The 27745-nt window shown below is 35.3% G+C and overlaps 1 protein-coding gene across 3 annotated transcripts; it reads right to left on the bottom strand.

Annotated features, from left to right (window-relative positions):
• Positions 1–538: 538 nt before the first annotated feature.
• mypn (myopalladin) lies at positions 539–26310 on the bottom strand. 3 transcript variants are annotated; one of them, XM_059565623.1, is made up of 21 exons: positions 26119–26310; positions 23887–24753; positions 20442–20617; positions 20293–20338; positions 19813–20200; positions 19655–19729; positions 18921–19062; positions 18753–18776; positions 18539–18655; positions 17609–18404; positions 16059–17498; positions 13968–14100; positions 12207–12284; positions 5846–6067; positions 5025–5174; positions 4858–4934; positions 4232–4358; positions 3299–3506; positions 2183–2348; positions 1900–2033; positions 539–913 (listed from the first exon to the last, which is right to left on the bottom strand). In XM_059565623.1, the coding sequence occupies exons 2-21, from the start codon at positions 24747–24749 to the stop codon at positions 735–737; spliced, it is 5541 nt and encodes a 1846-aa protein (XP_059421606.1). In that variant the 5' UTR covers positions 24750–24753; positions 26119–26310; the 3' UTR covers positions 539–734. The 3 variants fall into 3 exon arrangements, with proteins under 3 accessions (XP_059421606.1, XP_059421607.1, XP_059421608.1); XM_059565624.1 differs by having other exon boundaries at positions 23887–24750; XM_059565625.1 differs by lacking the exon at positions 12207–12284 and having other exon boundaries at positions 26119–26309.
• Between the last annotated feature and the right edge of the window lie 1435 nt (positions 26311–27745).

The following is a 27745-nucleotide window of genomic DNA, read 5'->3' as shown; positions in this document are numbered from 1 at the left end:
CATAATATGAGTCCATAATGCATAATAATGTTTCCTTCAGTGAAAAAGCCCATCTCATGTTGTCTCTCAAATAAAAATCACACACACATGTGACACTGGAGCACATAAGGTATGTGTTTTTGAAACTGAGATTTATGCATCATCTGAAAACTGATTAAATAAGCTTTACATTGATGTATGGTTTTTAAGGATTATAAAGCTTGATTTGTGCAGATTTCTCTCCTGGTTCAGACCAGACCACTTTATCACTGGAGGAAGCATTATTATGGATTATGGACTCATATTTTAGCCGGTTTGAAGTAAAAAATGCCTTAATGATGGGTTTTGATTCATACAAAGATTAAGTTTTTGTCTTCTCCAGATGTTAACTGATGGACTGGAGTGCTGTGGGTTATTATTTTGATGTTTTTATCAGCTGTTTGGACTCTCATTCTGACGGCACCCATTCACTGCAGAGCATCTATTGATGAGACACTGATGCAATGCTACATTTCTACAAACCTAATGAAAGAAACTCATCCTGATCTTGTATGACACGAGGATGAGCAGATTTTTTGCCCATTTTATTATGTGGCTGAACTCTTCTTTTAAATTATAGGCCCGTGTCAAAACATACAACTACAAATGAGTGCAGAAACATCAGATCCTTGTTTGCTTTTAGATTGTTACTCCAACTGCTCAACACAATGTGGTGTCTTTGAATCATCTGTGCACCATCTTTAACCTGCGAGTATCTACAGCTCCTCACTTTCTAGCCTTCGCTCTGGTTGGGAGGCAGAGAATATGACGGGGCTGTTGTCGCTCATAGAAAATGCTGACTTTATATCCAGACCCTGTCCGGTGAGAGCAGCGTATCGACTCCCGCTGAGCTGCGTCTTCTTCATCGGTGCATTAATGTGCTGATACCACTGAGCTGCAGAAAAAACATGTTTGGACATAACAGTTCAATTAAGAACATCTTTTGAATTTGGGTTGCAGTTGCATTTATTTATTTGTAGTCACATAGTTGACACAACTGCACTTTTAAGCATCTTTCTGGGTTAAATGTAATACGGTTGTACAAAACTATATAAATTTATATTTTAGGTGCTTTAACTGCTTACAATTTAAAAAAAAATGTTAATCTTTATTAATCAGCTTTTTGCAGTTCACTTCGTTAGTACCTACAGTATTACAAAAGAGCTAATCAATATACAAATGATTAGATTAATTTAATTAGATAATTACATTAATAATAAGATTAATTAATATTAGACAAAAACCTTAAAACAATTAGAATAAATAGTTTTGGATAGAGTGTAATATAGAAAGAATATATATAAAATTTTATGATAAAGAAATATACACATTTCTTAAAATAATACATTAAAAAAGAAGTAGATAAAGAATAACAAGTTAGTTTAATTTATTTTAATTATTAGAGAAATGTCTTAAAATAATTACAAAAATGAGTTTAAAATATTTTTAGATTTTAGAGTATAACATAGTAGTTTAATTCGGTTTATCATAACCAGAATTATAAAAATAGTCAGAAACATTACATTTTAAATATTTTAGATAGTAGTAGTTTAATTCTAATATTATTAGAATAATTTCCAAAAATAATTTTGTTAAAGTCTAAAACATTTAAAAATGCTATAATAAAGTAGTTTAAATTCCTTTGTAATTATCAGAACTTTTTTTTAAATAAAAAGAAAAACATTTAATGATGAGTATTAATGTAGTAGTTTAATTTAGATTTTCATTTATTCCTGACCTGCTAACAAAAGTACTGTACTCTGCATTTGTAGTCAATGCTAAAGAATAGCTAAAATTGTAGCTAAAATGCTTTACATCTGAACTATTCCTTAACTTCACTAATATATAGTGCTGAGATATTAAGAAATGCAATTGACTCACCATATATGTCTAGTCTTGCTGTGCATGATATGATTCCTGCTTCATTTTTTGCAGAGACGGTGTACCAGCCAGCATCTTCCTTTCTAGTCGGTTGAATCAGTAGACAAACATAACCTGTCATGTCCTGATGCATGCTGGGATAACAAAGACACAGAATGTGAATTTCAAAAGTTCTTTTAATTAATTTACTGTGCATTTGTGTTCTCATGCTGCAAGTGAAAAGCACAGTGTTGATCGTTTGTGGGAAACCGTGCTCTGGTCCAGCAGATGTGAGCACACTCACCTGACTCTGGCCTTTGAGTGAGGGATTGTGTCATTGTCTTTCTTCCAGTAGATGACCGGCTGAGGCATTCCCACAACTCTGCACTCCAGACGCACCGGGGAGCCCTCGGCGATGCCTGTGTTCTGCAGCTTTTCCACAAAATGTGGCGCCTGCTTCAGCTCTTTTTCTGCATGTGTTCATTTTACAGGGGGAAAGGGGATCAAGTATTTGTGTGTTATTAAGCTGTTGCATGTTATTACGTCAGAATTGCAAGATATAACTGTGCAATTCTGCCTGCTTTTCTCAGAATTGAAAGGTGCAAAGTCCAATTCTGAGCGAGAAAAAAAGGCTGACTATTTTATTACAGTTGCAAATTTATGTCTCACAATACTGACTTTATCGTAATTGAGCTTTAATAAATCAACAAGTCAAATGACATAAAAAAATAAAAAAAAATCTGGAGGCAAGAAGTCAGAATTATGGCATAGAGCCATATTTTTTAAATTTTGAATGTCAATTTTGACTTGATTCAGGTTTTTTCATAATTATAATTTTTCTTATAGTTATAATGTTTTATCTGACAAGATGTTAAAAAAGGTATAAGTAAGAGATCTGCCAAATTTATGACTTGAAAAGTCATTATAGTTAGAGAAAAAGTTAGAATTGTGAAACATCATAATTATGACTAAAACATTCAATTATGGCATAAAAGTTTAATAATAAATATAATAGTCATAATTGTGAGAAAAACCAAATCTAGCATGCATCGAAACTATGAAATAATTATGACATAAAAGGTTAAAATTGATGGACGAGGCTGAAATTATGAGTCAAAAATGTTTAATTAGTATGAAATTATAAAATTTTTGAGTTACTTATGAGAGAAAGTCATCATAAGATAAATTATGATATGCTAAGTCATAAAGAATATTTATTTGTACAATTCTGCCTTTTCATCTCGTAATGACTTAGTATAACATGATTTCAATTTGTTTGTCATAATTATGAATTTCCGTCTCATAATCTCATTCCAAGTCATAATGACTTACCAATACACATTTTTTTCCTATTGTGGCAGAAATGGGCTTTCTAGTATTTTAACGTTAGAAAGACATTCAGAAACGATCCGGCTCTTACCCACTACTCTGAGCTCGAGGCAGAATGAACTCTGTCCAGCTTTATTTGAGGCGATGCCGGTGTACGTCCCGTCATCGGCTTGAGTCAGAGGGTCAATAACCAGGGAATGGATCCCGTTTTCTCTCACGAGCATTCGGTGACTGAGGTCTGGATAAATGGGCTTCCCGTTGAGAAGCCACATGATCTCAGGATGAGGTAACCCACTCACCTAAACACCAGAGGAGGGTTCAGAGCATGAAGACGGGTTTAAAACCAAGGCAAACCATGCTATTTATCATTGCACTGGATAACTGAGTCACTTCAGTTACTTCTCAAGCATTTTGGAATTAAGACAAAAACGGTTTAAATTGTTTTAAATGATACAACGGAATATAAAGCCACTTAAACTGACTCCCATTACTAGGTTTCTTAAAGTACATTTAAAAAGTGAAACTAAAACCATAAAATCAATAAATGGTTGCTTAAAATGAAATGGATGTAAACTGGTATAAAATATCAAATGTAATTTTATTTCATCTAGTTGCCAAGGCAACATCTTTCTTTACATAATTTTAATTTACTGTAGTTCAACTCTATGTACTAAAATCAATGATTTCAAAATACAAATAAAATTTAATACAAATTATATGGACATATATGGGGAAAAAAAACTTTATTAATTTTTTAAAATTAAAATAAATACAGAAAGAGTAAACATGGTAGAGTGTACTTCTTTTGTACATATATTTATAGCCAGATTTACTAAACTGGGCAAATTAGTGTTAGAGCGCAATTCTATGAAAACGCAGATGGGAAAATAAAACACTATGGTTATTAACTGTTCAGATCCCAACATTTTTCTGAATTTCTTCTTTTGTGTTCAACAGAAGAAAGAAACTCGTGCAGGTTTGGAACAACATGAGGGTGATATACCAGTAATTTGACGTGCAGTACCTTGCAGTCTAACCTACAGAGCTGTCCCTCGTGAGCTGACATGTCTCCTGGAGCCTGCAGGAAGTGCGGACGAAAGAAACGCTCTTCAGCCGGCTCGCCCTCCACTTCCTGTACACGCGCTCGGACTCTGGGAAAATAAACGATGAGTGCTCACAGAACTATTACCAGAGATACAAACAGTTGAGGGGAAAAAAAGATGAGAACATTGCATGCTCCATGCAGAAAGGTATTTGCTTTACATGCTCATTTGTAGTTACTTTTATATTTATATAATATATTTATATATAATTATATTAGTACTGTCAAACGATTAATCACGATTCAAAATCAAAGTTTTTGTTTGCATAATATATGTGTGTGTACTGTGTATATTTATTATGTTTATATAAATACACACACAAGAATGTACGTACATATTTCAGAAAAATATGTTGTTTATATTAAAACATTATATGTATATATTAAACATGTTTATATATAATATAATGATATGAATATAAATAAATATAGACATACATGTAAATATATACTGTATGTGTGTGTATTTATATAGTTACACATACAAGTCTAATAAACGTATCTCTCCGTCAGCCACTGTATTGAAACTGAGCATTGATCCGACTCACCTCTGCGAGTGAACCATGGGACGGTTTCGCACGGGACCTGTTTGGACAATCAAATGGCCAGAGCAACTTATTCTGCCCTGTGAAGATGAAAACAGACTCAACCTTCATTTCTGCTGTACATCAGAGTCATTCATGATGATTTTCTTCAGAATGTTTGCTGTAGTTACCTGTGGATTCGCTGCCATGACTGTATAATTGCCATCATCGTCACTTGTGACGACTTCTATGTGTAATGAACACATCCCGTCACCCTCTCTGATCTTCTTATAGTGCTCATTTTTCTTCAAAATCTGCTTTCCATCTTTAAACCAGTAAACCTGTAGGAAAAATACAAAATAAAAGTCCCTCAACAAGTGGTTTGGACCAAATATTTATGTATCTGTTATGTTTAAAGATTGAAATGAATTTAAACCATCTAGAAAACAAATGATTTAGAAAATAGTAATGATTAATTGTTGATTTTTATGTTTTAGCTATATAAAAGAAATGAGTACTTTTATTTACATTACATTAAGGAGGAGGATGTATTCAATTATGTATTAAATTTAATGTTGCAAAAAAAGTTCTGTGTCAAATAAATGTTCTTTTGAACTTTCTATCCATCAAAGAATCCTGAAGAACAAATTGTATCACAATTTGCATAAAAATATCGTGCAGCACAACTTTTTTTAACATTGATAATAATCAGAAATGCTTCTTGAGCAGCAAATGATTTCTGAAGTTCATGTGACTCTGAAAACTGGAGTAATGATGCTGAAAAGATTTGATCACAGAAATCAATTGCTTTTTACAATTTAAAACAGTTGTAAAAATATATCAAATTGTTGTATTTTTTTTTATCAAATAAATGCAGCCTTGGTGAACAGAAGAGACTTCTTTCAAAAACATTTTTAAAAATCTTACAGTCCCCAAACTTAAAGAGAACACATTCAAAGTGTTATTTTCTGAGCACGCATTACAGGAACATCACAGGGTGTCAAAAACTCACTTTAGGAACTGGAATTCCCACAACTTTACAGGTAAATGTGACAGGAATCCCTTCCACAGCTCTGAAGTGCTTCAGTTTCTTGTCGAAGATGGGTGCGATGCATTTTCCCGTGGGAATTTCATCATGGTGAATTTCATCGTCCGACTCTTCAACTGGAGTCCTTTCCAAACGAAACTCGATCTCGCTCAATAGCCTCTGCTCAAAGCTCGACACCCTGTATTCCTACAAAACACATCATTACGAATGAACTTATTACCTAAAATCGTTTATGAATGTGTCCCATTTATGGTTTCATATCAACTAAACTTTCGTATTAACTACTTTTTTCAGGTTCAGTGGAAACACTGCCTACAGTTGCTACCTAAATGTTAAAATTTCCAAAACAGTCACTTAAATTAAACAACCAAACTGATCATAGTAATGTCTAAAAATAAGAATAAACAAACAAACAAAGAGATATCTGATAAATGACAAGGTTAATCAGTGGTCAGGTTATTTTCAACAATCAGTGTGAACTTTTAAACCAATTACAATAAGAAGTGGGCTTTGTGGAGATAATATAATACAATAACATATAGGCTAACCTATGTCACCTATTCTTAACCATACCATGCTTGGGCCGTGAGCGCCACCTGGAGGGCTGCAAAAAACTTTACGTTTTTCATCTGTGGGATGCGAGGGCCGCGGGACCAAACAAGTTATCAATTGAAGACACCAGAATGACCACTGTTATCCATGAGACAGTTACAGTACACCATCCCACCACTAGTGGCAGTAATGCCTCAGTTGTTTAACAAACGCTAATAAGCACAAGAAGACACTCAAGTCAACCGTAGCCTGAAGCAAAAGTTACGCCTGTTTCACCCCTGATTTCCACTGCACACGTCTGCGGCGCATTTCAAAATAAACACCCTGTGCAGACTCCCTATTGTATTTCACGCTATATCCATGCGGCCAGAAATAGATGACAAGAGGTTCATCCTTAAAGTTGAAAAACCTCACATTATTATATGACACCACAGATCCCTTTTACAAGGACAGTTAAAAAAAAAAAAAGGAAGTGGTGTGGAGTTTAACTGCAGGAGTTGCATGACTGGAATAAACATAATTAAACCGGACAAAACATTAACATTTAGCCAACCATGTTAGATCACACAGAAAACAAGAAAAACAATGTTGGACCATAGGCTGTAGTGTTGGACAGGCAAATCATGTGGTCTCGTGAATCCTACCGCTGTGCTTCTGATGCGCCTGTACTGAGTCTATTTTTGCTGTGCTGCACGCGCTGAATTACGGCTGTTTCACACATACTCCGTCTGAAGTGCGAATGCGTAGCATGTTTTGTTTTACGCACCCATGTTAAAAGATTCCAGCGTTCACACTGCATGCAGCCGAGGTCTGTCAGTGCGTTCCAGGAGCGGTCCGTCAGTACGCCTATATTTTTTCATTTGCACTTTATTTCAATTTTCATTTACAACTTATTTAATTTGAAAAATATTATTTTTAATTTATTTTAGCAAAACATTTTATTGTTTTTATTTTATATAAATGTTATTTTTTTGTAAGTAAAATCTGTCAAAATCTTTTTTGTGTTAATATGCCTGACTTGAGCCTTTTAATTTTGTTCTTGATGCAGATTGATTTGTTCCTTGAATTGTTGTGTGTTGAGACATCTTGTTTTATGTGCAGGTTTATATACACATGAATAATAAACTGTTAAACTGCAAGTGGATTTCATTTAGTTATTGAATACAAATCAAACCAAGGCTGAGATCAATAAACCAATACAGTGCTAATATTTGATTGGGCCCTGGGCCACTTTGTACTGTAAAATTTGGGCCCCGACATCAAAAAGGTTAAGAACCCCTGACCTATATGACGGTAATAGCAGCTTTTTATCTCACATCAATTTTTTTTGTAATTCTAATAAAAAAAGGTCAAAATTATGATGGGAAAAACCGAATTGTGAACTTTTTTTTACCCGGTGTCAAAAACAAATAAAAGCATAATTGCTATGTAAACTCAGAATTCAAAAAAAGAATTGTGAAATTTAAACTCAGAATTCTGAGAATAAAGTAAAAATTTAAGGATCGAAATAGAATTCAGCAGAAAAAAGCCATAATTGTGGATTTAACATAATTCCAAGAAATATCCAGAATTGCAAGATTTAAACTCAGAAGTTTGATTTTAAATCTTGCCATTCTGACTTTTTTATTTTAATTTTTAGTTTAAATCTCGCAATTGACTTTCTTATTAGAATTCTAATAAAAATTCAGAATTGCGAGATTTAAGTTCAGAATTCTGATGGGACAAACAGAATTGCGAGATTTAAACTCAGAATTGTGAGATAAAAGTCTAATTTAGTGTTATCCTCTGGCAAAAACAAGAAAAGCTGAATTCCTATGTAAACTCAGAATTCAGAAAAAGAATTCTGAAGTAGAGAGGGAAAAAGCCAGAATTTTGATGTTTAAACTGATAAATCAGAATTATGAGATCTGTACTCAGAACTATGAGATAAATCAGAATTATGAGATCTGTACTTAGAAACTATGATAAAAGTCAGAATTATGAGATCTGTACTCAGAACTATGAGATAAATCAGAATTATGAGATCTGTACTCAGAACTATGAGATAAATCAGAATTATGAGATCTGTACTTAGAAACTATGATAAAAGTCAGAATTATGAGATCTGTACTCAGAACTATGAGATAAATCAGAATTATGAGATCTGTACTCAGAACTATGAGAAAAGTCAGAATTATGAGATCTGTACTCAGAACTGAGAAAAGTCAGAATTATGAGATCTGTACTCAGAACTGAGAAAAGTCAGAATTATGAGATCTGTACTCAGAACTATGAGAAAAGTCAGAATTATGAGATCTGTACTCAGAACTGAGAAAAGTCAGAATTATGAGATCTGTACTCAGAACTATGAGAAAAGTCAGAATTATGAGATCTGTACTCAGAACTGAGAAAAGTCAGAATTATGAGATCTGTACTCAGAACTATGAGAAAAGTCAGAATTATGAGATCTGTACTCAGAACTGAGAAAAGTCAGAATTATGAGATCTGTACTCAGAACTATGAGAAAAGTCAGAATTATGAGATCTGTACTCAGAACTGAGAAAAGTCAGAATTATGAGATCTGTACTCAGAACTATGAGATAAATCAGAATTATGAGATCTGTACTCAGAACTTTGAGAAAAGTCAGAATTATGAGATCTGTACTCAGAACTATGAGATAAATCAGAATTATGAGATCTGTACTCAGAACTATGAGAAAAGTCAGAATTATGAGATCTGTACTCAGAACTGAGAAAAGTCAGAATTATGAGATCTGTACTCAGAACTATGAGAAAAGTCAGAATTATGAGATCTGTACTCAGAACTGAGAAAAGTCAGAATTATGAGATCTGTACTCAGAACTATGAGATAAATCAGAATTATGAGATCTGTACTCAGAACTTTGAGAAAAGTCAGAATTATGAGATCTGTACTCAGAACTATGAGATAAATCAGAATTATGAGATCTGTACTCAGAACTATGAGAAAAGTCAGAATTATGAGATCTGTACTCAGAACTGAGAAAAGTCAGAATTATGAGATCTGTACTCAGAACTATGAGAAAAGTCAGAATTATGAGATCTGTACTCAGAACTGAGAAAAGTCAGAATTATGAGATCTGTACTCAGAACTATGAGATAAATCAGAATTATGAGATCTGTACTCAGAACTGAGAAAAGTCAGAATTATGAGATCTGTACTCAGAACTATGAGAAAAGTCAGAATTATGAGATCTGTACTCAGAACTGAGAAAAGTCAGAATTATGAGATCTGTACTCAGAACTATGAGATAAATCAGAATTATGAGATCTGTACTCAGAACTTTGAGAAAAGTCAGAATTATGAGATCTGTACTCAGAACTATGAGATAAATCAGAATTATGAGATCTGTACTCAGAACTATGAGAAAAGTCAGAATTATGAGATCTGTACTCAGAACTGAGAAAAGTCAGAATTATGAGATCTGTACTCAGAACTATGAGAAAAGTCAGAATTATGAGATCTGTACTCAGAACTGAGAAAAGTCAGAATTATGAGATCTGTACTCAGAACTATGAGATAAATCAGAATTATGAGATCTGTACTCAGAACTTTGAGAAAAGTCAGAATTATGAGATCTGTACTCAGAACTATGAGATAAATCAGAATTATGAGATCTGTACTCAGAACTATGAGAAAAGTCAGAATTATGAGATCTGTACTCAGAACTGAGAAAAGTCAGAATTATGAGATCTGTACTCAGAACTATGAGAAAAGTCAGAATTATGAGATCTGTACTCAGAACTGAGAAAAGTCAGAATTATGAGATCTGTACTCAGAACTATGAGATAAATCAGAATTATGAGATCTGTACTCAGAACTTTGAGAAAAGTCAGAATTATGAGATCTGTACTCAGAACTGAGAAAAGTCAGAATTATGAGATCTGTACTCAGAACTGAGAAAAGTCAGAATTATGAGATCTGTACTCAGAACTATGAGAAAAGTCAGAATTATGAGATCTGTACTCAGAACTGAGAAAAGTCAGAATTATGAGATCTGTACTCAGAACTGAGAAAAGTCAGAATTATGAGATCTGTACTCAGAACTGAGAAAAGTCAGAATTATGAGATCTGTACTCAGAACTGAGAAAAGTCAGAATTATGAGATCTGTACTCAGAACTATGAGAAAAGTCAGAATTATGAGATCTGTACTCAGAACTGAGAAAAGTCAGAATTATGAGATCTGTACTCAGAACTGAGAAAAGTCAGAATTATGAGATCTGTACTCAGAACTATGAGAAAAGTCAGAATTATGAGATCTGTACTCAGAACTTTGAGAAAAGTCAGAAATGTGAGATTTAAACTCAGAACTTTGAGAAAAGTCAAAATTGTGAGATTTAAACTCAGAACTTTGAGAAAAGTCAGAATTGTGAGATTAAAACTTAGAATTGTGACAAAAATAAATTAAAATCCCATTTAGTATTTCTTTTAACTTGTGGCGAAATTAAATAAAGCTCGATATTGCTAGATGTAAACTCAGACTTCTGAATTTCTGAAATTTTGAGATACAAGTTTGTAATTCTGAGAAAAAAAGTCAGAATTGTGAGATAAAAGCACAAATGTTTTTATTATGCGGTGTAAACATATATTCCATATGTTCTGGGGGTTATTAAACAAAGGATGAAAAATGGTCATATACAACTAAATTATGAATGTTTTTGGTGCAAAAATTAACAAACATACATATAAAAATAAAAACTAGGTTACTAAATAGCTATGATATGAACCCTTTAACACACCATCCAATTTTAAAAATACCTATGATATCTCAAGAGGCCTTTCTGGTAACAGCTCGCCTTTAGTTCTGGATGTCCCCCAGCATGTCTGAATGCAGTCATCTCTATTTATAGTACAGAAGAGCCCTGTTCATTCCTGTCTCTGTCAAGTCTCTCGAGCCCAGCGCTCATGTTTACTCACAGATACTGCATGCATTCAGATTTCATTCACATAGACACTGAAATGAACGGTGATTGCAATGAAAACACAACAACCCAAACTGCAGATGGTCTAAAGTAGTGCTCATGTCATTATAGTTTGTGTTTTATCCATTGAACACTGACATTAATAATCTCATGTAGTTAGTATAGCATTGAATTAAACTCAGGTTGCTCATGCATAATCTTTTGTGATAGAATTTTACTTAGTGTATTAATTACACTTTACAAGGATGCAGCTATATTTTTAATATTGGTTAAATGATTCTGACTTCAGGACTTAATATTAAAATGTGCATATTATAGCCTTAAAAAAATCATACAATTAATTTGACATAACATAAAGGTAACACTTTACAATATATATTAACATAGTTAATGCAATAACTAACAATAAGGAAGACATTTGTTATAATTAATCAAATATTCTAATATGTCTTATCTAATTTATCTCTATATTAATCAAATTTATTATATATATTATATTAAACATTACTTAATAACACTAAAACTGCTCATAATATTAAGACACATTCATTTAACTAAAATTATCAAAGTATTTTCCATGGTTAATGTTAACTGATATAGTTAACTATTGTAAACAAATGTAACCTTATTGTAAAGTGTTCATGAAATGTACTGCATCTTCCTCTAAAGAGGGTTATAATCCATGCATTTTCATTAGTGGAAAAAAGCCACAGCTTTATATTAGCTCAGGATAATCTTGTTTCTTGTTTTAATCTAAATCAATTCTTATATTATGAAAACTAATGCACTTCAGAACAAAGCACTGCTTGCAATGGAGAAAAGTCCTTGTACCTTGTCATAGTTAAAGACAGTTGCGGTGGGATTGTTTGGTCCGAGCAGTCGGCTCACTTCCCCCCCATAACTCTGCTTCTATGGAGGACAGGATGAATGACGATGATGTAAACACTAACACTAGTCATACATCAAGACAATTGTGCGATAAATTGTGTTTTTATCATGTCATTACACTCCAGCGTGTAAAAGTGTTAATATGGTGCATCGTGTAGATGCACATGTGACACATGGAATGTGTTAGAATGTGAAAATATTGAAAATGATTTTTAAATTTGAATTTTGTCGTAGGTGCAAAGCCACTGTATAAGATACATGGAGATTTACAGACATTTATTTATAAATGACAGCCAGCAATACATTGAAATTTGTAAGTATTAAATGTACTGAGGCCCTTAAATCAGTAATGCTGACATTTAATCTCAACATGAAAAACCTGAACATGAAACAACACTGTAAAAAAATTATTGTGATTTTGCTACAGTAAAAACCAGTTAACTGGTTAACAGTAAGTTTCCATACTATATTCTGTGTAAATGTAATTACATTTGATGTAATTTTACAAGAAAATACTGTTAAACCGTAAATTGACACACAGAATTCGCTGCATGACACTTTATTTGTTTTTCTGTTTTTTTGTTGTTGTTTTTTTTTAAAAAACGTGTTTCTTAGGATTTTTTTTCTAATCAGTTGTGAACATTTAATCTCACATCTAATGTTGTTAAATTAATGTTTATTGCATTATTTCAGTATCGTGTGTCACCATGATGGGGTTTAGTGTTTGTGTGAATGACACTGTGCACCTTCTATGTAAAAATATTGCCCTTCTCAGGTTGTAGAAAAGCTGTTTGTGATGAGGTTTGGTTCATCATGTGACTTTCATGTGACTTTCTCATAACCACCAGTTATTGTTGATTTCATGTCGACTTTTAACAAAGCTTTTAATTTAAGTCCAATCCAAATTATTTGAGAGACTTTTACAGAACACCTGTAAAAGTTTAAAGATTTGCAGTGCTATGAAATATAAATATATTGAAAATGCAAAATAAAAAGTAAGTAAAATTGGAAGCATGCACTTAATCAAATGCTGTGTAGTATATCAAATATGAAAAAATGGTGCCGTGCAGGAATTACACATATATATCTATATAGATAATTATAGAATTATATGTATGCATATCTATCTGTTTTTCCTGCATGGCATAATTTTTGTTTATAAAATGAGAAAAAGTATGACAGCAGGTGATATAGATCTGCATTTGGTGCAAGCCAACCAAGAGTTAGATTCAGCCTTCAACTTCAACATCAAAAAGAAGCTTGAAAACCTATTAAGCACAAGAGATAAAAACTAAGTTTTTGCTAATATCATGACGAAGGCCTAGCTATTTTGTCTTAAAGGGTAACAGCGATTTATTTTAGAGGACAGACTGATCAAGCTGTGGTACCCAGAACATGTTATTTAGGGGGATATTTTTATTCCCTATTCCTTCTCCATCAGTCTGTGTTTTGTGTAAGCCCACACAAACGTAACTACTACCAACCAAGATTAAACCCTCTGTAATAGTGTCTCACTTAAAGAAACCTGTAACTCAAAGTAAGATGATCAGAAACAACAAAAACTGTATTCTGTGAACAACAGAAGATAAGCAATTTTATATAACTGAATTGTCGCTCTCAATCCTGCAAAAGCATGGCTTAGGCCTATTATTTTTTACTAGACACAACAAAACCCATCTTTGTAATATTTATGACACCACATACCTGCTGTCCAAAATGGAGCTGTTCATCTTTAAATCGCAATATCTTCTCAATATCTTGTAACAGTGTTTCCTTGCTGTGATCATCAGAAATTAGTCTGGAACCTCTTTGATTCTTCTTTAGTGCACCTTGAGGCCTGAACATGAAGTAACACAATGAGACTGAGGTAAGGCATTAAAATATGATACAAATACATGTATGTATATATATATATATATATGATCTCTATTCATTTACTGCTTGTTTTCTAAAAAAACAAAACAAAAAAAACTATTATTATTAATATTATTACTATTATTATAAATTCTTTTTCTATTCTATCTTTTTTCTTTTTATTTATTATATTATTTAAAAAGCAATTGATATGTGTACTGCGTTAAGTTAACTGAGACTTGTAATAGCACTTATATATAATTGCTCTTTTGTTGATTTTGATTGCTTCCATTGTGAAAGTGAAAAAAAAAATGTGAAAGTGACGTGACATTCAGCCAAGTATAGTGACCCATACTCAGAATTCATGCTCTGCATTTAACCCATCCAAAGTGCACACACACACAGAGCAGTGAACACACACACACACACTGTGAACACACACCCGGAGCAGTGGGCAGCCATTTATGCTGCGCCACCCGGGGAGCAGTTGGGGGTTCAGTGCCTTGCTCAAGGGCACCTAAGTCGTGGTATTGAAGGTGGAGAGAAAACTGTACATGCACTCCCCCCACCCACAATTCCTGCCGACCCGAGACTCGAACTCACAACCTTTCAATTGCGAGTCCAAGTCTCTAACCGTTAGGCCACGACTTCCCCAAAAGAGATTCAGTGTTCTCGCCCAGTTGTCCTCATTTGTAAGTTGATTTGGATAAAAGCGTCTGCTAAATGACTAAATGTAATGTAAATGTAAATATCTGGAATGTAGTGCACAAGTCATATAAACCACTCTTATGGGATTTTATGATACTTAACATCTTTTCTGAAACTTGAGATCTCTAAATCTCAACTCACATTTGGATATTCCAGACAAATCCCTTTAAAGGGGTTGTAGCATGAGAAAGCAAATTTGCCTTGATCCTATGGCATATAAGAGGTCTTTGTACCATTAAAACATCCTGCAAGTTTCATAGACCGTATGTCCACCTCATTATAAACAAAGCATTTATTTAATCATGCTCCAAAAATGGCTGGTTTAGGATCTGAGGGGCGAGGTGACTTCACCTAGGCCCCAGTCATTTGCATAAACACTACATCCATTGACATTGACGAAGTCATTTTCTCACCATAGGCCCCGCCCACTGTTGTTCAGACGCTTAACAGACACTTGTCATGCTTAATGTGATTGTCACTTCACGTCAAAAGCAAATTGAAATGACAATTACTGCCGCTGTTTTGTCTACACTGGATACAGTATACAGATGCACATTCACTTTCTGACTCTATGCTCGAGTCTGTCGTCAACAGGATAAATGGAGTGAAAAAACGTCCACTTTGGCACATTTGGTTTAATCAGCTTGTTCACAAGGATCCCAGGATATGGTTTATTTTTATTTGTGTCCCGGGTTGTGTCTAAAAATCAATTGGAGCATTTTTCTTTTGTAAACAAGGCACGGTGTCATGGAGAGTTCACAAGAAACATTTGTTGAAAGATAAAGCGGTGCAAGATCTGACTGCAGCTGCATCACAAACATAAGTAAATGATTTCATAGTGCTTTGACAAAAAATTACTGTTTTCCCACATATTTATTAGTTTTCATTTTTGTGCAAAAAAACTTTATTAACATAAGTTAACCCAAGGAACTTATTAAAAAAAATTATGTCATCATGTCCCCTTTAAAGAGAGTATGATCTTCAATCCATATTACGATATTACAATATTATAATGCAGAGGTCTTCAACCCTACTCCTGGGGAACTACTGTCCTGTACAGTTTATTTCCAACCTGCTTCAGCACATCTGCATGTGCATTTTCAAGCTACCCTGAAGAACTTTATTACCTTTAGGTGTCGTTGATTAGGAGCTAAACTCTAGAGGAGAGTGGATCCCCAGGAGAAGGGTTGAGAACCTCTGTTGTAATGAAATGTTGTGTTTGTGTTTGCTTACCCAGGTGGGGCACTCTTAGGCAGGCCCATGGCATTGGTCAGAGGAGATGTAGGAAGAGAAGGAAGGACTGAACTAAGGAAGGCCACTGGATTTTGGATGGGGCTGTGGGAGGAGCTGCTAGACGTTGGAGAAGAAGCTTGTGGGGGTGACTGAGTTCTAAAAGAAAACAGTGAATTCACCAGCCCATGAGGCAGTAGAGGAGGTGAGGACACATATGGTGGGCTACTTGGACACTCCAGAACTCTCGTTGGGAACTTTCTTGGGGATGGAGATAACTGGTTGATGGGCGACGTGAGCTCCCTTGTTGACTTGGGGAATATTTGTGCTGCTAATTCATGAAGCATTGGAACAGGAGACTCAGTTGGGGAAGGACTCCTGATAGGAGAGAGTGTCTGGGCTGCGATGAACTCCTTTGGCCTTGTGTAGGTGAAGCTCTGGGTGGAGATAGGAATAATCCCGGGAAGTGGAGGCTGGATGTCAATCAATGTAGGTGGAGACATTGGACTTGGGATGGGTGCAGGTGGATTTCTCACTAGATGTGGTGAGGTGATTTTACTCAGGGGTGGATAAGACACACCCTGAGAATGTGTGTCTTGTGGAGCCATGCTGGGATGAGAATTTGTGGTGGTGTTTAACTCTGGTGCAGTGTTGTTCACTACTGATTCATTAGGTGACATCAGTGCCTGTGTTCTGGCAACACCTTTGTCACTGAAGGGAACAGAGTATATCTGCAAGGTTTGATTCATGTTTATTTGTGAAATATGAGTGGAAGGGGTAATGGGTGGAACATTGGCCACATGGTTGGGGTTTGGTTGGGTGGTTGAAGCCATGATAAGTTGAGGAAAAGGTGCAGAAGGTCCCAAATATGAAGGCATGGGGATGTTGGGAGCTCCTACTGGTTGGGTTATTGGGATTGTTGGGATCAAACTTGGCATAGGGGTAAGTGGAGCCACACTGGGTGAGATTGGCCCCAAATTCAGCTGAGGAGGAGTGGGCACCACATTCGTTTGGGTTAGTAGGTTAGAGGGAACTATACCTGGTGGAACCGTAACTAAAGTAGTAGGAACCAGATTTTGTGGAGGAATTGGATGGTGGTTCTGTAAGGTTGTGGCTGATGGAGTAAGTTGGGGAAAGGGCATTGAATTGGTTAAAGGCATGCTCAATTCAGATACAGGTACAGCTTTTAATATGGGAGCAGGTGCTGTAGGAAGTAGAGGGACAGATGCAGGGATCGGCTGTGGAATTTGAGCAGAGTTCATTACAAGTGGAGGTGGCAGGGGTTGGGATAGAACTGGATTTGCAGATGGGTGATTTGGCTTGACAGGTGGAGGCTCACAACTTGTCCTGTCTATATGTGTTAAATCTTGGCTTGGGGAGGTGTTTTCCTCCCGCTGTTCCGAAAGCATCTGGTTGTGGAGGATCTGAAGCTGCACTTGGTCTCTAAGATAAGACAAAAGAATGGAAAAACAAGCATGTTTTCTACTTCAGATAGTCCTAAAATGTAATTTTACTCTCAAGTTTTCTTGCAACACTCTGAAGTTGGTACTTACAATTTTGGTTTAGCCAGCACTGGTGGTGGTTCTTTAGGTGACATTTCTTTATTTTCCTCATCTTCATCTTCTGGGAGTTTAAAGGTTACATGGAGACCAACTCGAGAACTAGAGCGGGATTCATTGTGATTCCCTAACACACCCTCAGGTCTTGTCTTGAGGCAAGAAGTTGGGGGATCTGGTAGGGGTTTAACAGTTGGTCGCTCTTGATGGTTACTGCAGTTTACTGGTGGAAAACTAGTAACAGAAGGGCTGGGGTTTGGTTTTGAACCGTTTGGTAATGATTCTAACCAGGAATCAGAGCTCATAGTGATGCAAGAGTCTGATCCATTTGGTGGACTTTGGGTAACTTCTGTGGAAGGCTTAAAACTAGACCCTCCTGAATCAAAGTGTGTAGAGCTGAGAGGCTTATGGTTTGAGTCTGAGTTCATTGAAGAAGAACTGAAGCTGAGTGGGTTTAGCTGAGTTAAACTAGTCCTTAAAGTATTTGAGCAGTATTTTCCAATGCTGAGAGGGTTTAGACTAGGTAGGCTAGTGGTGAGATCATGGAGAAGGGTACTAGGATTTAGGGAATCTGAGCGAGGCGTCCCAGAGTCCTGAAGTTCTGAATTCTTAAATCCATATCTCAAAGGGTCAAGGCAAATCATACTTGAGTGAAGCTTGTTGTTTACCAGAGGAACATCTGGTTTAGGCTTTAAAGTGGTTGACATCAGTCCTGTTGCCGGAACCTTTTGGAGGGAGGATTCCACTGTTAAAGTGCTTGTTGTTTTTGGGTTGGTGCTGTTATTATTGTGTCCTATCGATGCAGACAAAATATTGTTCAGAATTACACTTGAAATGTGGTATATGTATAAATTTTTATCTCATTATGAACTTAAGCAGTCTTAAGCTGATCCAATAGTAGATTCCTAAACAATAAAACAAAATTACCTTTTACTCTCAGTTCTGCAGTACTGGAAACTGTGCCATATTTATTGCTGGCTATGCAAGTAAATGTTCCAGAATCCTCTGGAAAGACCTCCGCAATAACCAAAGTACATATCTCCTCTGATGTCCACAACAAACAGAGAAATTGTACGATGTTAGGTGGTTAGATTCATGAAATAATTGCCTTGGCAAAGCAGGGGTAATCAAATCCACCTACCAGATTCAGCCATGGATCTTGGTTCTGGGATGAAAAAAACAAAATGTGTTGATTGTCAGATAAGCACTGCAAATGTTTCTTTTAAGTTACATGTTGAAACATTTTCAGTAGTTTTCAAAGATGGATCCAACCACATCTAAATGCACTGTGCATTAAAATTATACATACTCTTCTGAAGGATTCTGAAGTCTGGGGAATCTTCAATAAGTGTTCCCTCCCGGTACCAGTCCACTTTAGGGGAGGGAATGCCTTTTACTCTGCACTCGAGAACTATCAACTGGCTCTCTACAGCCAGGACATCCTGGAGGTCCTACAGCAAAAGAGACAATAGTGTACAATGACAATGGAATGAAAAACTTGTAAAACTATGTTTTAATTATTCTGAAGATAATAACTATTGCCATGATGATTAGGTGCTAGGGGATTGTTACTCTATACACTGTCCGAAAAAAAAACAGCTTGTCACTTAGTCAGTACCCGCAATGCCTTTACCCCTAATGGGTGCATATTAGTATCTCCTAGAATAGTAATATGTACCTTTAAGGTAGTAATATGTACTTTTATGTTCCTAACATGAACTCTTTAGGTACAAAGGTGTCCCTTTAAGGGTACTGCCCCAGTGACAAGCTGTTCTAGGTGGTTTCTTACTTGCCCAAGTCAAACAAGGACACCCCCAAGGCGTATGATATTTTAAAACATGGCTTGCACTGGATTTGCCAGTTTTGCTGGATATGCTGTAAATCTGACTGCATACCAAGGTTTTGACTTCCTGGATCCGGAACAGGCATGCATGCAAAAAGTTTAAAATACAACAAAATATTATAATACGTATATACATTTACATTTATACTTCATTGGTGCTCAATGTCAAGATTTAGGAATTCAAGCTGTGTTTGCTCTACCTTCGTAAAAACAGGAGCTGCCATCATGGGCCTTACATCGAAGCTTTGAAGATAACTACTGCTGCCATTTAGATTCTGAAAACAAAACATTTGGAATGTAAGAAAAACGCATGCATTAGGAAAAAAAATAAACTGCAGATTTGTTGTGTTTTTCATACCTCAGAAATGCTGTGTTGAGATGTTAACAGTACATCTGAGATACTTTGGCTGGATGGAGGTAATGGTGGTGATGGTGGGTCAATGGTCAGTGGAGGGATAGGTGGAGTTGGCTGCACTTCAGATACTGGCATTGATGGTTCTAGTACAGATATGGTTGGTTCTAGTACAGCTATTTCAGAGCTGACAATATTGGAACACAGAAGTTCTGCATCTTCCTTCTTAGAGGTTGGGTCAGCAATCAGCTCAGTCAGTGGCACTGCTTCTGTGTCAGAAGGTGCTGGTGGTTCAGCGAAGGTGGTTGTTATAGTTGGTATGATGTCTTCAGCAGATGTGTTGGGTTCTGTCAAGACCACAGTAGGTTTGGGCTGAGCAGATCTTTCATGAAGTCTGGAAATAAAGATGTGAATGTGATTTCAACCTCTAGGGGTTCAAAAGGTACTACAGATACATATTTCATAATGGACAATATACAAACTCACTCTGCTTGAAAATGTTTTTCTTCGTCAGAATCTGACGAAGATGCTCCTAATAGAAAATGAAAATACGCAAACTTATTTTCAGATTGCAGCTGCAATCATTTAGTTCAATGCATACTTCATATTAAATAGTCCATAAGTAATTTACTTACCCTCAATGTAGATTTCTGCTGAGGTGGAGTCTGTGCCATAAAAGTTGAACGCAAAGCAAGAGTATCTTCCTGTGTCTTCTTCAAACGCTTCTGCTATGATCAAAGTGTGTCGCTCACCATTAGCGATGATCTGGATATCAGGACTATTTTCCAACTCTTTACCCTCACAAAACCACCTGGAAAACACAATCAGAATGTTACATTCTGGAAAGGAACACACATCTACATTTTAATTTGACCTCAGTTGAAAATCCAATAAATGTACATTCAGTTGTATACTGACATTAACAGACTAAAACAAACATCTAAATGTTTCCGCCCATGTCATTTACAACACAAATACAATGCATATTTACTTAAATGCGTATTTAATTCATCATTTTGAAATTTTAAGTGTGCTAGTGACACTAAATGAATACCTTTGAACAAAAATCAGTTAATTGACAATTTACTACTTAAGTTATTTTTGCATGTTTCACTTTATGTTAAGGAAGGTATTCAAAACCATTTCAATGCATCTCACATTTAATCCAAAATCTGTCCTCCTTATCAAACACATCAGAAAAATAAAAACCACATCACAACACAAGAAAAACAGAATTCATTCAGTATAAAATCAATGGGCTAAAATCATATTCTTGAATCCACAAATATAACTTTACCACAACCTTACCTAGAAGACCGTACAACAGTGATTTCACTTTTACTGCTGTTTCCTAAAACGCCCTCGCTGATATTTAAAGCGCTTCTGAAGAGACGAGTTGTGGTTCATTCCATGGGCGAGACATGGCTGAAATGTATTGGGTTTGATCCATGAGCCAGTGAGGATCATTTCTAATGAGTAAGACTCTACTTTGAAAGACTGAGCTGTGGGGGAAAGACATCCAGAGCTAGATTTGCACCTGTTCAGGCTATTTTGCCTCTTGACTCATCCCCAGCACAGGAACCCCTGTTAAAACTGGATGGCAGTATCCCTGACCGACACGCACAAGCTAAACATAGAGCGGCCTCTCATACAACTTGACATTTTTAGTTGCAACAACTAAAATGTGGATTTTTTTTTTACAACATTTACTTAGAACTTAAAAATCTAAAAAATCTACTACAAAGACATTAAGTTAAATGCATCCGGAAAGCTTTGGGCATGTCATTTATGTATTGTACAGATGGTCAGATTAGTGTTCTCAAATGGTGCTGCAAGTAAAATGTTGAAAAGTGAAGTAAGTTTGGGTCACTGGAGGGATGATCTAATGTTTCTGACATCACAGTGTCTTAGTCAGCTGAGAACAGCTGTCCAAAAACGTCACCTGTCAGACAGACGCTCAGAAAAGCACGGGTTTCCTTGACCCGTCAGTGTGGGAAGTTTGCATTGAGTAATGTTACACTAACCTTTCACCAATGACACACTGATAAACACAAAGGAAATTCCTCTGTTATTATTAATTAATATATAGTCCATTATAGTTAAATAAGTTAAGGTGTTTAACAAGATGTCTTAATAGCTTGAACAAAAGTTATCTCATTTTAACACTTATCTTAACATGTTTCAGATTTTATTAGATATCTTTATGCTAAGCACTGCTACAATATATACTAATAATATACACTATAATAAAAAACATACACTACACTATAAATAATAATATACACAACAATAAAACTATAATCATTTCCACACTAATTGTACAATGATATACAAGCTCTGTACCCATTTAATATCTTGTTTACTCTTCTACTTTTTGGCTAACTGTGCTCTACTGAAAATGTAGGACGATAATTTCGACTGCATTCTCATAGCATCATATTTCCGATGTAGTAAAATTAGAATGGCAGAGTTTAGAATAGATGTCATACAATCAGCTTTCACAAGATGTCTTTGTGCTCTCAGGCAATGCGTGAATAGGTAGATTTTTAGCATGCATTTGCTAGCAAAAACTGCTGCCATGATGCTACGGTGTTACAGATCCCTTGTGAACAAGTACTACACTTTTTTACTTATTGTTATGGATATATATTTATATTTATATACACATACACTTATTTATCCAAACACACATACTTAGCGTACAGTTACAATTTTTCCACATAATATACATGTACATACATAAATGCTCTTTTTAATATACCTGCCATACATTGTCAATTTGTATATTGTCAATCCTTACCCACCTATTTGTATTTTTTTGTATTTTTTATTCCTTATTGTGTTTTTTGTTCTGTCGCTGTTATGTTGCACTGCGGAGCTCTGTCACGAAAACAAATTCCTCGTATGTGTGAACATACCTGGCAATAAAGCTCATTCTGATTCTGATTCTGATTCTGATTCTAATAAGTTCTTCAATGCAAAATGAATGTAATGTTTTTGGACGCTTTAATGCATGTTAATTGCAATTAAATTAAAACATATTCTACTTCAAATTTATATCAAAGGCAATTATTTAAACTTAAAATGTATTATCTTTAAACAATAACTAAAATTTGTTATAATTATAATGAAGTACCTTACATGTGCTTTAGTCAGTCAACACATCAAAACAAGTACACTTTTTAAAAAAAGTACAACAAACGATTATTAAAACTTACAGTGTACTTTAAAATAAAAATCATAATTTGCTATTTTTAAGTGTACTTAATTCTGTTAAGAAACAGTAATGAAAGTGTCTCTCTTTTTAATAATGCTTTTACTTAGGGATGCATGATATATCGGCCACCATATCGGTATCAGCCGATAAATGCGAATTTTTTCTGTTTGGCTGATATCTTAAAGGCAATAAATAATGCATTTTTTTCTTCAGAAACACTTGACTTTAGATGACTTGTTTGCATTATTTATTTATGCATTATTTTATTTATTTATAAGACTTTTTATGATTATATTTTGTAATGGGAGAGTAAAACTATTTTAAAATGTTCAAACTAGGCTGCTTATGTTGAAGTGTTTGGTATATGGCTTTTAATGAGGAGACTTTTTTTGTAATCAGGCTCTCAAAAAGTATATACAAATTTGGATATAGATTTATCAGCCAAAATATCGGTTATTGGTTTTCAAATAGAAATAATAAAAATTATCGGTTATCGGTATTGGACAAAATTTTCATATCAGTGCAACCCTACTTTTATTTCATTAATATTATATTATCTGCAAGTAAAGTTGGTTTAAAATACATTTAACATTTGAAATACACTGCAAGAGCACATTCAATGCAATTAAATGCATAATGGGTGTTGTCAAGGCATTGTTATTTACACCAAAAAATATTTTTTTTAAGTTGTAAATACAATAAATATGGAACTGGAATACATAAAAAATACCCTGTCATTCCTTAAAAAAAGTTTTAAAACAATGCATCACTTGCAATTGCTGTGTATTTATTTGTGATATTTACTTGCAACAGGAATAATAACGCACTAATCACGTGCTTCAATAAAAGCGGTTCAAACTCACCGAACTTCTGGAGCAGGCAATCCTCTGACGATACAATCCAGCTGCACTTTACTGCCCTCAGGAACCTCCCTGCTTTTGAGCTTCTGTACGAAGTGTGGAGGTTCACACACAGGTTCCTCCGAGCTCTCCGGCTGAATCAGAGCCGGCTCCACCGTGACTCCACCCTTCTCCATCGGCTCCTCAAACTGTTGGTTGAGTAGAATAGGTCTTTCTCGATCTTCTGTATTTATAGAGTATGAAGTGCCATCAGGTTGGGTTTTGTTGTGGTATCGGCTCCGGTGGGTTTTGCAAGTACGAGGCCGAATTCGCTTAGAGCTGCTGGCTTTAAACAGAGACGAAAGCTCTTCTATGAAATCAGCTGCTTTGTTGAGGAACTCCTTCTTGGACTGGGTCTCCAAGCCATATGGAGCGTTTCTCTGAGGTCTTTTGAAATCCGCCGCAGGTTCCCTAGCACTCCTGATCACATTATCTTGAATGGGAGCCTGGATTGTGTGTCTTTCAGAAATGACCTCTGTTTGTGGAGTGGGTTTGTTGGAAGGAACATTAGAGTGGCTCACTGGTGGATGCGTGTCGGATCTCTTCTCACGTTCTCGAGGATCGCTGCTGATTGCTTTGCAGGCCAGATCAACGCTCTTGTCCAGTTCCTCCTGGCTCAGGAAGGCAGACAGGTCTGGGAACTGTGGATCGCCTTTCCCACCGGAGTCGTCTGCTTTCTCCTTGAGCGTCCCGTAGACCAGGCGGCGAGGGGAGTCTATGCAGCTGGATTCGTCGTGTCTGTGATGAGCTCGGGCCTCAGCCAGGTAACTCTCACGCAGAAGCTGCGATAAAGACATGGGCTCATCCATGCTGTTGTTCTCCTCCATGCTGCTGGAGACAAAAACACAAAGATTTAGAACACAGAGACAATAATAATCACCTACTGTGGTGGAACAAGAGACACTTATGTTTTATAATGCTTTCTGCTAACCCACTGTCAATTCTAATGATCTAAAAGAGTAGAGTAGCTTTCTGCAAATTAGTCTTATGTTTCTGAATATGCATTATGGCTCCTTTTAGAAAGTCATTTAGTTTACATGGATACATGACTCAAAATATGTCTGATTTCAAATTGGTATTGAATTTATACTGTAATCAGAGATGACATGCTATATTATTTGTTATTATAATATGTATAAATACACCCCCACCCCCTTTTAACTGGATACCATTTATTTTTAACTGGACTTTTAAAAATACATTTTAACAGGATTGCACTCACAAGAAGCAGTTTCTAGGCGATTTAAGAGCAGAACACAACTAGATAAACTCATATAATCACTGTAATATTTATGACATTTCCAGGCTATATATATATATATATAAACTTAAGCATTCCAAAAAAAAAAACATTTCAAGTATTTTTTTGTTCCACTACATACAGGATCTCTCTTAAAACATGAGATCGGTTGTAAGATATTTAGAGAACAATGACAATCTTTGGTATTTTTGGTAACTAGTTATGCATTTCTAATAATCATTTCTAACAAGAGTGCACTCACATAGAGCAACTAATAAATCATGAGAGCTGAACACAAATACTTCAATAACACTAAAATAACACTGGTATATTAAGAAGAAAAAAGAAATCACATTTACTGTAATTCATAGTTTCTTTACAATTAATTGTGAAATTTACTAGCAATTTTAGCATTTTATCTAGATAATTTAGAGCTTTTTTTGCCACAACAAACAACTCTTTTCATATTTAGAACCTAATATCAACACATTTTAATCTTCCTAGCTAAATCTGAGAAAGGCTTTGACCATTGGCCCACTGTTGTTATTGAATCCAGAAAGAGGATACACCTGCAGATGCTACTGACACTCAAATCAGAGCAATTAACCCCAGCAGCGATGCCCTTCCATCAAAGACAGCTGTTGTGTGCATTAAACACACTCCAGCCACCCTCACTGCTTATTATAGCACAGCTCACTTTACACAAGCACTATAAAAAATATTACTCAGTACAAGAACTTTTGCAAAAGCACATGCTATTCTACAAGTCAATGCATGTATATGATTTACCACCTCTAGAACTGTTATGACATCCCAAGCTAAAAGAGAAACTGGACAAACATATACATAGCTGGATGCAATTGTACTCCATAGGTAAGCATATTAAAAAGTGAGTGCCTTGCATGCACATAATAAAAGCATTAAGTAGGATAAAAATAGACAACAAGGAGCTTTACCTTTGACTTGTGTGAATGTCCACAATGTCTTGATCTACTGAACCTGCTTAGAAACCACTTAATCCCAGTTTTCCAGAGCTGGCTTGCGCGCAGCTGCCACAGCTTTTCCCAGTCTTGAGCAAAGTTAACCTTGGAGTTTACAGCAGCAAGGCAGTGAGCAGAAACATGTGTCAGTGTGTTGGTGGCAGGTTATTTGAGGGAGGTGGAGGGTTTGAAGTGTGTGCCAGGGAATGATCGCGTCTCATTGGCCACTGATATTGCTGTCAGGAGAAGGGTGACACCTTTGTGAAGCACCTACTACAGTCTGGAGGACACAGAAGCAGTGCATGATGGGTGTTGAAGGAATAGTTCACGCACAAATGAACATTTGCTGGAAATGCATTCACTCTCAAGTCATCCAAGATGTAGATGAGTTTGTTTCTTCATCAGATTTAGAGAAATTATCTTTTGGATGATATAGACACACTTCCTATTCGTAGCATTGATTGGAAATTCATAATTATTGCCCTGATGGTGAAATAGGGATTTTTCACTGCTCTAGCTCTATACTTAACTCTTGTTAAGTCATGGTCAAAAGTGACCAGACACCTGAAATATATTTTTTTTTCTTCAGTGAAATCAATTTAATATATTAATTTTAATTGTATAATTATTGTATTTTGTACTTTGAGAGAATTTCATGGTACTAATTAATATTTATGCAATAATTATGATACATTTTCATTGAAAATAGGACAACTTCTATTTTTTTCTATTTTATATTAAAAAAATATATTTTTCATTAATGCAGTATTTCAGGTTAAAATAAAGACTAGGCCTTTAAAATCCAATTTGTCGAATGGCAGAATAGCACCTCCTGGTGAGAGCAAAAAGAAAAACTTGTAATTTCATGGTGTTTTAATACATAATTGTTACTTTTATTAGGTTGTGGTTTTAAATGTTTGTTAAGGTATCCTTAAAGACTACTTTTTGACAAGGTTTATATTTTTTGTTGTTTTAAATGTTGATTTGAAGTGTAAGTTTTTGCATCATTATTACTAGATTCAAACCGGCACACAGAAAGCATTGTTACACAAAACATTAAAATTCTATAAAAATGTAACAAATATTAACAGGAATGCTTTATCAGAGCTTGATCCTTCTGGGTCTGATCTGATTTTAACCTCTAATTTCAGTCTTCGGACTCATTTTTGATATATGATTATAGCCATACCAGTTCATTTGAGTATGTATAATTCTGTTTGTGTGTCTGTGAGGAGATGCATTTGTTTTAAACTCAATGTTTGTTTGTGTTCAAATAAAAGTCACCAAGTTTCATACCATTCTAGTGAAGAATTAAAAATGTTAAATTCTCCGGTCAGAAATGATCGAAGACCGCACAAGGTTAAAGTTAAAGTCACTTTCTAATTTGTGAAGCTCTATTATATTTAGCTGCAGATCAGACATATATTCTTAGATTTTTCTCTAATTTAGAAAAAAAAAAAAAAACATTTATTTTCATAACGAGATTTCCCCCCATTTTCAATTGTTTTAGTTCAATGAAAGATAAGATTTATGTGTATTTTTTTAAATAAAAAATTCAGAGATTAGCAGAAAACATATATTCACTACAATATTCCATTGGAAT

Source organism: Carassius carassius, chromosome 14 (genome assembly GCF_963082965.1).
Source record: "Carassius carassius chromosome 14, fCarCar2.1, whole genome shotgun sequence".
Taxonomy (NCBI): domain Eukaryota; kingdom Metazoa; phylum Chordata; class Actinopteri; order Cypriniformes; family Cyprinidae; genus Carassius; species Carassius carassius.
Note: the sequence above shows the minus strand (reverse complement) of the source record. Positions and strands in the feature narration are given on the sequence as shown.

Coding starts and splice junctions, on each gene's coding strand:
- mypn (XM_059565623.1), bottom strand. CDS start 24,749: ATGGAGGAGAACAACAGCATGGATGAGCCCATGTCTTTATCGCAGCTT. Junction 18,656..18,752: donor AAGATCCATGGCTGAATCTG/GTAGGTGGATTT, acceptor TGTGGACATCAG/AGGAGATATGTACTTTGGTT. Junction 17,499..17,608: donor GTGCTGGCTAAACCAAAATT/GTAAGTACCAAC, acceptor GTCTTATCTTAG/AGACCAAGTGCAGCTTCAGA.